Below are 13,100 nucleotides of genomic sequence, written 5' to 3'. Positions count from 1 at the left end.
ATGCAATGAGACCCCCCTGAGTTTTCCCAGTAGACATCACTCCTCTGTGATGAGAACAAAAATGGCGGACCTGCGCAAAAGTTTTGTTCTTGGCTGGGGGTGGAGTCCATGGGTGGAGATACCAGGGGAGGGGATTTTTCTGACCAGAGTCCCACTGTGACATCACAAGGAGAGTAAATTGAAACGGAGCATTTTCCTCTGTGTTGTAAGACTTATGCAGACCACAAACAAAGGACTGGATGGGTTTATTTCACATTTTGTGGGTTGGTAGACACTCAGGTTACCCAAATATATGTTCAAACACACTGTGGAAGTGGATTTTTCATAATATGTCCCCTTTAAGTAAGAGTTTATTAATATTAATTTAACAGATTAGGAAAAGATCAATGTCCCTGGTGGCGGTGGTGATACCCCCCCTATGGAGTCTAGACCCTGGTGGTGGTGTTGATAGAAGAATGCAGGATGTGATGAGGAGTGGGTTTCTGAGGCTGTATCTAAACTCTGCTGAGCTGGAATGGAGGTGAACAGGGAGGAGGAGGGTCGCAGCGATCACACTGAAATGACAAACTGACTGTGGAAGAGAGAGAAAAGGTTTTAAAATGTGACAGCAGTAGGATGATTGGTTGAGAGAGATTGTGGCAGAATCTGGTTGGATGATAACGTAAAGAGTAAACGGCCATAATCAGCTGATCACCAGAGCAGGGAGACGGAGGTAGTGGTAGAGAGGGAGGGGCTGAGTTAAATGAAGAGATGGATGAATGTGTGAGATAATATAACCAGTCTTCCTGCTTGAACTTTTATCCTCCCCACAATCACTGTGTAAAAGATTGCCTTCAAAGATCAAAACAGTTAATGTGGTCCTCATTCTCTTCTCAAAGGTGAAATCAAGTGAGTCTGGGGTATTGCTAATCACAGATCAGCTTATTGATCCTATTTTTATCATCCCCACAGATGCTGCTCTTGATATCAGATCTCTTGATGATCATTCATTTATGAAAATTGAGTTGCACGTTCTCTTTCTTCTACTAACCTTTCCTGTTGTAAAGACCCTGTAGTTCAGCTCTTCAACCTTAATCTTGACCTTATTACGATGCTTGACTTGTATTCTGTGCTCTCTCTCCACATCTGCAGGCAACCCACTGCTTCTCAACTCCTCAATCCAGCCGGACCTGACGGTGGGGCGGACTTACAGCACACCTCTGTGCTTCCAGGACGGCACAGACAAAGAGCTCTTCGACCCTCTGCCCGACATCAAAATCAAAGTCCAGAGCTCCTTTATGGTTTCGCTGGGTTTAACTGAGCGAGCGGCATTCAACTCCAAAGCCCCCGCCGAGACCTTCCCACGGGACCTGAGTCGAGACTACTGCAGCACTGCTGACAAACACAAGAGGGGCTTGCTGACCCTCAACGGGCCCATCAGCACAGGCAGAAAAGAGGTCAGGACCGCCGGCCAGTATGGCCATCTGGGAGGACGACTGGTGGTGCCAAACACAGGTGAGCTTCTCAGGAAGTAGATGAAAACTCGTTTAGACTATGTTTTTCAGTCGGTTCAGTAAATAAATGCTAAGGAAGTCTCACGTTGCATTCCACTATTAGACTGCAGACGTGATGAAAACAAACAAAAACATCTTGAGCTGTTGTTGGTAGTGAAGCCTCTTCTATCCACCCACAAGTGGGGACTTATTTTGTTTCCAATTTATAGTTTTATTCCCAACATACAGGGAGGATGCTCAGAGGTCCTAAAAACTTCTTCTGTTATCTGGAGGAGGAAACAACAAAATTAAAGTGTATTAAAATGCCATCGAGATTGTGAACATTCCTTAAGTATGTGTACAAACACAGGAGTCAATAGCTTTTAGTTTCTCTATCTACATCATCCCTCAATCATGTCTACTTAAAATAAAGTATGGACAAGATTTCATATTCAAGAGTTTGTTTTGAACTTTAAAAAGTAACACAACACAGTGGCAACATTAATCTTTTAGACATATTTCTTTGAGGACTTAAAAAGATATTATGTTCAAATTTACAATTCTAACAAAAAAGTGCCAAATTGAAATACAAACAAGCTACAAGCAGCTTGTTGCAGCTCAAACTGTTCATTTTAACACGAGTCCCCAGTCCATAACTTGCCCCTCAGCTTGCCAGGAAGACAGACAGATGTCAAACCAACAGGTGTTGCAGCGATGGGAGAGAAGTGGTTCAGATAGAAGTGATTGTACTCGACCTAAAAAGCCTCTGCATGTTTCTAATAAGCTCCACGAGCAGAAACGTGCTCAAACTAGGCTCAATATTGGAGATGCTTTTGAAAAATGGAGAGAGGTTAGAACACAGAAAGGTTTACAGACCGATGCAGAGCTGGATAAACACTGAAGCTTCAGTGTCCAATACATGGTGACCTGCATGAGCATCGACTCTAGAGAGGAGGGGCGGGGGAGGGGGAGACAGCTCTCTATAATGTTTAGAATTTGGACTGCAGTACCCATTTTAAACACTAGGTGTCAGAGTTACATACTGCTCCTTTAAGGTAATATACTTTGGAAAACCATTCATAATAAATGTAAAATAAATATGTTTTTTCATCTAGTTTGACGATCAGTTGATACTGAAAATGAACATTGATAATAGATCTTGAAACAGACGACACTTCCTTATATATATTAACAGATTTTTCCCTCTTTTTTATCTGTGATGTGTACGTCCTTTAAATAGTTAAAAACATACTTTTATGCTAACATTTTTTACTGTTTTATTATTCAATGTTAAATCTTTCCAACATTGCTAAATCATTCAGACATGTTTGTAGTTATGACTTACATTTCAGTCTTTGTGGAGCAGTGAAGAAGAACTGACTCCCAATGAAACCAGTGGATTCTTTTGGTTGGATGAATCATGATGCTGTTATTTCATTGAGACTCATCGACTGGTGGACTGCAGTCAAGGCTTTAGAAGCTGTGTTGGAGGCACGTCAAGAACAAATAAAAAGAAATATAAAACAGCGCTAACAGCCGGTCACAGTCGAGCAGGCGGCTGTAATATCTGATCCACATCCTGACAGGCTCGTCCAGTCAAACTGAGGTCAGGCTGTCACCACGTCTGGTCAACACAGATGGGAAGTTTACATGGGCAGCTACAACTGTCACTAGGTCAACAGTCCATGTGTCTGCGCAACCTGCAGCCTGCTCCAGTGGTCCTTGTGCATGTAAAGCTGGTCTTCAGGTGTTGAGAGGGGAAATGGAATCAGCCTCTTGCAGTTTTCTCTGAGTGAACGAGTCAGTGCTGTAAAGTGGCAGCCTGTCTATAGGTACCACTATTCATTAAAGAGAACAGCTCACCATATGCAACATTTCACTGCAGATTACTGAAAGCCTTGTCATCACCTTAGTGGTTTGACACCAAACTAGCGACAACCTTTAAACCTTTAAATGTTGCCATGTGAGGCCGTAGATGTTTAGTGCCATTGATTACATGATTTCATATAATAATTATTGGGACATCGATGAGTCTAAAGCAGTCATTAGGGCTGTTTTTAAAACTATTTTCTTTAGTCTAGTCATCCACCTCTGCTCTCGAAATGTCAGAATTCATAAATGAGATTTTCTCGCTGTCTGTGCAACATCTGTGTTTAATATTGTACAGGGTCACTGTAGGATAAGTAACTGAAATGTATTATGCATTAGCAAAGTTTCAGCTAGTAGCCATGGTAACAATGAATGATTTTAAAGATAATCATGAGTTTTGTGTTTAGTCCAATAAGAAACAAACAGCTTCATAATCTAAATTTTGTGGTTCTGGTTCGAAATTTGTGCAACACTAGAGCCCAAGTTGCATCAAATTGTACTGTAGTGTATTGCATTATACCATATCGTATCATATGGCATGGCATCACATCACATCAGATCGCATTGTATCGTGTCATATCGTATATTATTGTATCGTGATGTATATCGCATAAATGTGTGCAACACTGGATTTCAAGTGAATTTTTAACTTTGTGAATGTACCATTTAAATCTGTCTACCATGTAAGAGTAATTCTTCTTTTAGCTCTGTGAAGCTGTAACCATGTATGTATGAGATATCTCATAGCAGCAGATCTCTGTTTGGATTGGAGCCGAGTATGTCTGACATTTACAAGTCAAGGTTCTGTCATCTTTCTAGCTTTTTAGAGTTGTACCCAAATTGAAAGGGATATGTAGACTAACAGAATATAAGCAACACTGTTAACATGAATACTTTGTCAGCGATTTGTGTTGTGTTGCTGATGTCTGACCTCGGCTGAAATAATCCACAGTTTGTTTCGAGAATTCATCATTTGAATTTTACAGCAGAAATAACCACCAAACACCAAATCGCATCGTATTGTACCGTATCACATTACATTGCATCGTCATATCTATTTGTATCACATCATATTGTATCATATATTGTATGTTTTCGTACCTTATCCCATCTCATCTCATTGCATTGTTTGGTATCGTACTTGGACTCCATCGTTGCCACATGCTGCTTTATTTTGATTAGATTTTTCGGATATTGAATTTTGAGAAAGGAGAATGTCTTCTTCTAACTATTTTTCTTGTTGTCATTCTTATCATTTTTAGTATTATAGTGATAGTTATAATTATAAGTAGTAGTTTTAGTAGTAGTGTGTGTTCTTGGATAACTCTGAGTTCTCATAACCTCTGCAGAAAAGAGAGACGATACTTTGTTCTTCTTAACATGACTGATCCTTTAAATGAAGCAAAAACACAACTGAGCACAACACACCCAGTTGTCTCTCGCTCACTGCTGTCTGGATATTCGCCCAGAGAAATCTGCAGAGAAGCCTCTGCTAACATGTGATGCCATGCTTATTCAATGAAAACCATCCTGTTAAAAATACAGAGCGGCCAAAAACAAGCTTTGTTCTTTATCTCCCACAATGCACTTCTGATCCTTGTCTTTGTAAAGCAGGGCTTCTATATGCTCAGAAATAATTCTCCATTCACTAAGAGGCTGAATGATTGTGTCAGGCAGCAGTGAGGGGCCAGCGCTGCTCTCCACATCTCCACTTCATGAAAGATGATCAAATGTGGTGCAAGCGTTGCTGGATGAGAGACCTGAAGGAGTATATTGTTTTTCTTCTACTCATTGACAAACTGAAATCAAAATCATTTGGAAAATGTCTATTTTCCATTTATTCCTGATCAGGCTGATCAGGTGCATTGACCAGGATGGTCTGTTTACTTAACAGCCAACAGACTTTTATTATGAAATGAGAAAGACCAAATCAATAAAGAGCTGTTTTACCAGATACCATTTATAAAAAGAGAAACACAAACAGAAATGTTAACTGTCTGTATTTTGTCCAGATCGTCGGCCGTCGGTCCAAGCGGTCGTCACTCTAGTTTTTGCGATGCGTCCGGCTCCGTCGCTACTCGTCGGCCTTTGTTTGGCCGATTGGACGTGTTGAATCAGCGCCGGTGAGAGGAGTCTCTCTGATTGGCTGTTGGGAGGTTTCATTTCTCTCCAGCTCTCCTCTCAGGTTCAGGAAAGCCCCTTGAGCATGTCTCTGTAGTATCCATGCTTTTACCCATTAGTGTGGTTTCTCCTTATTTGTCTCCTCCGCCTCTTCTTTTCTTTTTCCACTAAAAGACCAAGAACTGACAACGCCAGCGGCATTTTCAACTTTTTATCAGACATTATTCTCCATTAGTAGACTACCTCTAATACGAGTGGTGACTGTCAGTGGTGTGAAAATGGTCTTGGACTACCGCCACCTGCTGGCATGGAGAGTTATTTCCTGTCACACATGTCCAGAACGTACATGGTGGTTGGCCGTTGGCTGTAGTCTTTGAGGTGTGTTCAAGTGCGACTTTTTGGCCAAGACAAAAGGCAACGTGAGGCGACGTCACAGTTGGTCTTTGTCTCAACTAGTTCTTTGTCGTCTGCTCGGTGTGTCAGGGCCTTTACATTTCAAACCACCCAATATGAGTTCTACTGCTTACATTTCTAAAACATTAACTCACTCAGTTTATTTCCTGTTATTGATTATTTTTTTATTGTTTGTGTATCTTCCAGGGGTCAGCCTGCTGGTGCCTCATGGAGCAGTGGCTGAAAACACGTCCATGGAGATGTACATGGAGATCAATCAGGGAGAGGCGAGGTGAGACCAGAGTTTTACCAAATATCATGTTATGATGCATCTATCTGTCAGGTTGGTTTCCCTCCATCTTATCAACCCCCACCCCCTACCCCCCCCACCCCACACACACACACACACACACACACACACACACACACACACACACACACACACACAGAACACACATTTAATCATCTGTCCTGGTTGTCCTGTTTCTGTTTTATCGGGGGCGTGGAATAGTTTATTGGCCTCTTAACTCTTAGCTATTACTGAGGCAGAAATTAAATCCAGTAATTTGATCTATGTTTGGTGGCTTACAAACATCTGAGTTAGATCTAAGCACCCTGATATCATGATAATCTAATCAAATGTGTGTGGGGGAGAGGGAGAGAGTGAGTTGGTGTGCAAGTGATTCAGGGTGGTTTCACAGTAGGGACCAGGGCCAGGATCCAAGTACGCTTGACCCCAAAGTCCAGCTCGAATAGATAGATAGATGGATGGACGGACGGTGGATGGATAGATGGGTGGATGGATAGATGGACAGATAGATAGATAGATGGATGGATGGATGGTCGATAGATGGATGGATGGATGGTGGATGGATGGATGGACAGATAGATAGATAGATAGATAGATGGATGGATAGATAAATAGATGGATGGATGGATGGATGGACAGACGGTGGATGGATGGTGGATGGATGGATGGATAGATGGATAGATGTGAGCAGTAGTGCATACTGAGTGAAGGTGCGTGTACCCCTTGTCAGGGCCATCCTGACATCTCCATGGTAACCAGCAGGCTGTGTGACAGATGGGCCCAGCCCAGCACTGCAGCCTGTCTCCACCACAAGTCCTCTGGATGTCACAGTATGGATGTTTATTTCCAGAAGCCCCTCACAGGTGGCTGTCTGGGCTTTTGATGTCCCAGCTGTTGAAGAGAAACTCACACTGTGCAACCCCGGGGGGTCTCTGCAATAGAGTCCTTCGTTTAGCTGATGGGCTGGTGGCACACAAAGACAAAACTCAAATCTTTCTTGTTCCTGCCTCTCTGCCAAGAGTCAATATGTAGTTATGTACTCCAGAGTTTAAAACAACCCAGCCCACGGGGAGAGAGTCTTAACCTGCAAAGTTTGTTTAAGTGATGAAGGCTGCAGTGATGAATGGTGGATGGTGCACTGATAGACATGCAGGGCAGAAACAAAGGCACAAAAGTCTCCTGAGACCTTTCATCTCAGCAGTACAAGCATTATGTATTCTAACCACGGCCTCGTAATGACCCCTGGATGGACTCCGCTTCTCTCCAGGGGGGGTGTTGCATGCTCTCCCCTGCGGAGAGCCACGGGGCTTACAAGTGTCCTCTGAAGTGTCAGTGTTCATTCACACCACTGTGCTTGAACAAAGACAGAGACTGTCACAAGATGTTTACATTAGAAATGACTGGGCAGTGAATTACCCTGACAGGGCACCATATGATTAGAGGCAAACATGACATGTTGTTGTTTTGAGTGAATCTTGTAATGATGGCAGGATTGTTGTTAGGGAAGTATCGAGTCCATTGAACAGAACGTGTTTCTGAAAAACACTTTAAAGGGGACATATTATTAAAACTCCACCTTGACATTGTTTTTGAACATATATCTGGGTAACCTGAGTGTCTACTGACCCACAAAATGTGAAATAAACCCATCCAGTCCTTTGTTTGTGGTCTGCATAAGTCTTACAACACAGACAAAAATGCTCCATTTCAAATTTGCTCTCCTTGTGATGTCACAGTGGGATTCTGGTAAAAAAAAAAAAAAAAAAATCCCCCCCCCCGGTATCTCCACCCATGGACTCCACCCCTAGTCTAGAACAAAACTTTTGCGCAAGTCCGCCATTTTTATTCTCATGGTGTCTAAGGGGAAAACTACTCAGGGGGGCTCATTACATTTAAAGAGATACACACACCAAAACGAAGCGTTCTGAGAGAGCTGGTTAATACAGGGTCACAAACCTCCTCTGGTGCTTGATTCATGTTATATTTTGACCAAAGCACAGCACAGATGTTTCATTTAGACCACAGGGGACTGTTTGAAAAGGTGGAGAAGAACATTTGTAAACCATAATGCCTTTTTCAACCTTAAGAAGAAGAGCTGTATACATCTCCTTTTATAGATCCCCTCCAGTCAGTATAGAGATTTGAGTTTTCTTCACCTTTGAAAATATCAGGCCTCAACCTGACAGTATGTGCTAGACCACAGATGTGCTTTTACAGGGCGTTTTCTTCCAATGCTCTGTGTGAGCAGAGGGATGGTTACTGCAGACACTGATATTTCTCTCTGTGGTCTGTTGTGATTTTCACCTCTCAGCTGTCAATCACTGTCTACGTCCTGCTAGGATAGAGGACATGAAGAGAATTTATCCTTTCTTAAATGCTGCTGCATGTTGCCCCGTTCCTGCCCAACCTATTTATACACACAGAGTCACAATTAAAGGTTTTTCTAAGATGTGTTTTGGTAGCCCTTTTATTTTTGATATTTGCAACTTTTGCCAGCGGTTTTGCATATTCCCTGAGACTCTGAGGTTTTATAAACTCTTTATATTTCAAAATAAATCTCTCCCTAGAGTTGAAGGCTCAAAACAAGTCCCGAGTCAGGTCCCAAGTAAGGACAGTCAAGTTCCAAGTAAAGAAAGGATTCTCTTTTGTATTCTCACATTCCTGTTGTCCACACTGTAGTCCAATCAGGACCGTCCATTCACTGCTCCTAGGCTACAATAGCCAATTAGAAATGTCTTTCCCTCCCCTCTATGGTCTGTGTTACACACGATACAGAAGTGTCAGAAGTAAAAATAATAATAAAAGCAGGGTCGTCAGTCTTGTCTCTTAAGAGAGTCAGGAGCAAATTATGTCAGCTGTCTTGAGTTGGCGAAAATCAGTTCAAGTAACAAAAACAATGCCAACAGAAACCAAATTTACCAGAAGTGAAATGGTCCAATAATGATCTTTTAAATTAACATCCATGCTAAGAATTAATAAATAATGTAATGCTGATAATTGACGTTTAACAGATTAATGGACGTGTGCCCAGCTCTGAGAACGACACTTTATGCATGGTCTCAGTCCAGAGCACAAACTCCATGTCTCAGCCAAGGTGACTTTGCACTTCAGAAACGAGAACTCTCAAACTGCAAAGTGAGATCCATCTTCATCTTACATGAGTTATTGTGCCAGAGGGAGAATAATGAATCAATCCACCAACAGTATGCTGAGAGAAATAAAGTTCCCTTCACATGTCTGTTGTCTAGTTTGACTTTTTCAGATTTGTATGTATTTATATATATATAAACAGGTTTATAAGGTTAAAGATTAATAGTTACAGCTATCTTTTTTCTTTTACATTATATCTATCTCTTGGTAACAACAGATTTGTATTACCTGCTCAAACATTTAATGACTTTAAAGGTCACATATTCTCAACCACCACCTTTTCAACCAGTTTAAATAAGTCTCAGAGCTCCTCAAAGCATGTGTGTGAAGTTTCTTGTTCTAAATCCACTCTGATCCTGTATTTGATCATGCCTATAAACCCCTCTATTTCAGCCCTGCTCAGAACAGGCTGTTTCTGTGTCTGTACCTTTAAATGTAAATGAGCTGTTTGACCACGCCCCCTCTCTGGACGGGGATGTGGTTCAGGGTTTCTTGCATCATGCAATATTGTTTGCTGTGAGAAGGCAGACTCAGAGGGCAGAACAAACACCTAGCTGTGGGAGTGTCACCCACCTGGGGGAGGGGTTACTGCCCTTTGTGATGTCATGAAGGGAAAATCTCCATACGGCCTGTTTGAGCACACATTTTCTGATAAGTGAAGCAGGCAAAAGACAGAGAGGATGGACTTTTCTCATCATTGGGGGGTTTGTAGACAGACTAGGGGCACATATTAGAGTTAAAGAAACATGGTGAAGTGTATTTCGCAGAATATGTGACCTTTAAGTCATCAAAACTCAGACATCTGTCATACACTTCAATAATGCATAGAGCAACTGTTTTAAATAATAATGTAAGTCATCTATCAAAAGTAAGCCTATGTATGTTGTACATTGTACAGTATATTAAATTACAATTGTTATAAGTGTTCCTGTTAAAGGACACTTCTTACACATATGAAGCTGTTTCATTCAGAGCTGGGTAGTTTTGGGTATTATTTTGAAAATGGCATTCACTCTAAATTAGCAGTAACTGGGAGCCAGCGGAGGGAGATGAACAGCAGAGTGACATGTAGGCTCAAGACCAACCACACTGCTGCAATGTGGATCATCTGCAGGGGTTTGATAGTTCATGCAGCCTGCCAATAGAGAACAAAGCATATGACGTATTTTCGTAGGCAAACCCGGAAGTAGCATCGCCATGGGGTCTAACGAGAATTTGCCTGTGGGATTTTTGCATTGGATTTTAGATCATTGCAGAAAATTGTCCCAATGTCCTATATCGGGACTGACAGCCCCCCTGGTTTCCACACAATGTCCCTGTATACAGACTGAGCTACTGCAGCCCCCCCGATGTGTCACCCTTTGTCTTTTGTTTCAACTTCATTAAACCTCTCTTAGAATGTGTCTTATATTCAGTGTGCATGTGTGTGTGTGTGTCCCTGTGTGTGTAGTGTTCAAACAGATGAAGACTGTGAAATCCTCCTGGGCCCAGAGGTGACGTACGGTCCCTCTGATCTGGACCTCTACTGCCCTGTGGCTATCACCATCGCTCACTGTGCCGAGGTGGATGGGGAGAACTGGAACATCCAGCTCAAGAGACAAACCCAGGACAGCAAATGGGAGGTGAGAGCTTCAGGGCCAACACCCTAAAAGAACATCACAGCATGCTGGGCTCTCCTGTCCTCTTATAACTTTATGTTTATTGTGGCTTAATGTCAATAATAGAAATTAAGTCTGAATAAACCCACCAAATTCTAGTTTCTATAGTGTATGTTTGTAGTCCACATCCTGTTGCAACACAAGGCTAGACTTTATTTTAGGTATAGATGCCATTACTATAAAGAAGTTACCACCAGAAGAGAAAAGCCGCATATATTTGTGATGTGATCTCTAAAACATTTCAGCCAAAGTGCTCACATATCATGATGATTTTCACATCCTGGAGACATGACAGCACATCAGATTATCAAATGACAAGGGAGTTACCAGGAGTAAGTATTTAAAGGCAGGGTTGGTCATTTTTGGTTGAAATTGTCTCTAGGTCCAGACAGAAATTAAAAATGAATATGTTCTGAAAAAGGAACTAAGAAAATCCTTCATCTGTAACAGTTGTAATCCTGTAAAAACTTCGACCAATGTCTGCCACTAGGTACCAATTTGATGAACCAATCAGACGCCTCCCTGACTCCCTGCTCGTTCTCTAACCCTTGCGTGCTCTAGCTGACACTCAAAGAATGAGCTGAGGTCCACTTCTGGACCAACGGTGCTCATGCATCTAAGTGAGGGGGCGTGGCTTTAGAGGGAGCACAGAGGGGAGGGGGTGGGTGTAGACGGTGCACTGAGGGATTGCTACTTTCAAAATCATGCTAGTTTTTTGAAAATTACCAACCCTGCCTTTAATGCTGAGGGGAAAATAATATCAAACATTACTTTGAATGGTGGTTTTTTTTTTACTATCCTGCGCAGTAACCAGTCGTCTCTTAGTGTTGGACACTGAGTGTTAGCACATGGCTGGTAAAGTCATGATACTGGACATGATTTGTCTTTTTGTTGGTACCATCCTGTCCCTCTGTTTGCTGACTTTTATATACAGTATGTGTTATATGTGATGATAGGCCCAGTGATTTATGTGTCATCTATAGAGTGTGGCTGAGGAAGTGGGTAGGCTGCTTGTTGAGGCTATGTGCCCTCTCTGTGGGTCCACAGGGGGACATGAGGCAACATGAAGGTGACGTCGTCGGTCTGATGGGAGGGAAATACAGAAACAATTACAGCATGTAATGGCCAGGAAGAGACATGTCTGCTGTCACTCAGTGAGGAAGTGGTTTTAGGGCTTTTAAAAAGGGGAACGTAGACAAAGATTGTTTTGTTGATCAGGACAGACATGGAAGGTGAACTTTGATGTGAAACAATCAAGAGGAGAGTCATGAAAATAGTTTCTATGCTCTTGTCAACTTTCCATCTTTCCTTTTTTTCTCTCTACAGAGACAAAGATTGTTTTTACTGGTCTGGATTGAGTCCTTAAATCTTAATCACAAACCCAAAAGGCACACTGACATCATCTTTGTGGTCACTCTTTGCGGTTATCTTTCCCGCCTTTCTGAGCGGTAACAATGATAGGACAAAACATGGGGGCATAATGAAGAGAGTATTCTGTCAAGCAGGAATGTGAATGTAAAGCTGATGTAATGTTTTGGCAGGTCAAGCATGGATCAGAATAATGAGCACCGCTCGGGTTGCCCCTGGCTGTTGTGGGGCTTTTCAGCACTTAGAAGAGCTTGTTAAAAAAGACCGGCTGGATTTGTCTGCATTCTACATTGTCTGGCTTAGTCCTGAATAACGTTTTTGTAAGATATAGAGACTAAAGATAAAATAAAGAATATGTAAGAGCTGCAGCGGCTTCTCATGGACCATATGCTGAATCTCAAAGCACAGACTCAGCATTAAGGATCATCATCTTCAAATCCAGGAACAGAGTCCATCTGAGAGTGTAACCAAAGTCTGACAGGTTTGGTGCCCTTAGAACATTTACTAAAATCCAAACCCAAATTGACTGAGTTGACTAGTCAGTACTCTCATTGCCAGTCCAGTTTGTATCCCGCCTCTCGCCCAATGTCAGCTGGGATCTGTTTCAGTCCCCCCAACCCCCCACAGAATACTCAACATGGATAGATAATGGTAAACCCAAGTTGTAAGTAGTTTCATTTGGTTCTATTGCAGCATATCCAAAGCTTGACCCAAAAAGCCAACTGAACTCAGCCGAGGTCGATGAAGACATTTCACCTC

General features: G+C 42.1%; 1 protein-coding gene across 2 annotated transcripts in view; it reads left to right on the top strand.

Annotated features, from left to right (window-relative positions):
* The window catches only part of unc5db (unc-5 netrin receptor Db), a 144,382-nt gene that overhangs the window by 113,324 nt on the left and 17,958 nt on the right, over window positions 1-13,100 (top strand). For both annotated transcript variants that reach the window (XM_065962947.1, XM_020648854.2), the window contains 3 exons: window positions 1,132-1,494; window positions 6,063-6,147; window positions 10,766-10,937. In XM_065962947.1, the coding sequence (XP_065819019.1) occupies window positions 1,132-1,494; window positions 6,063-6,147; window positions 10,766-10,937 (620 nt within the window). The remainder of the gene's footprint in view (window positions 1-1,131; window positions 1,495-6,062; window positions 6,148-10,765; window positions 10,938-13,100) is intronic.

The sequence above is a fragment of the Labrus bergylta genome, chromosome 2 (assembly GCF_963930695.1).
Source record: "Labrus bergylta chromosome 2, fLabBer1.1, whole genome shotgun sequence".
Taxonomy (NCBI): domain Eukaryota; kingdom Metazoa; phylum Chordata; class Actinopteri; order Labriformes; family Labridae; genus Labrus; species Labrus bergylta.
This window is presented reverse-complemented; position numbering and strand designations above follow the sequence as displayed.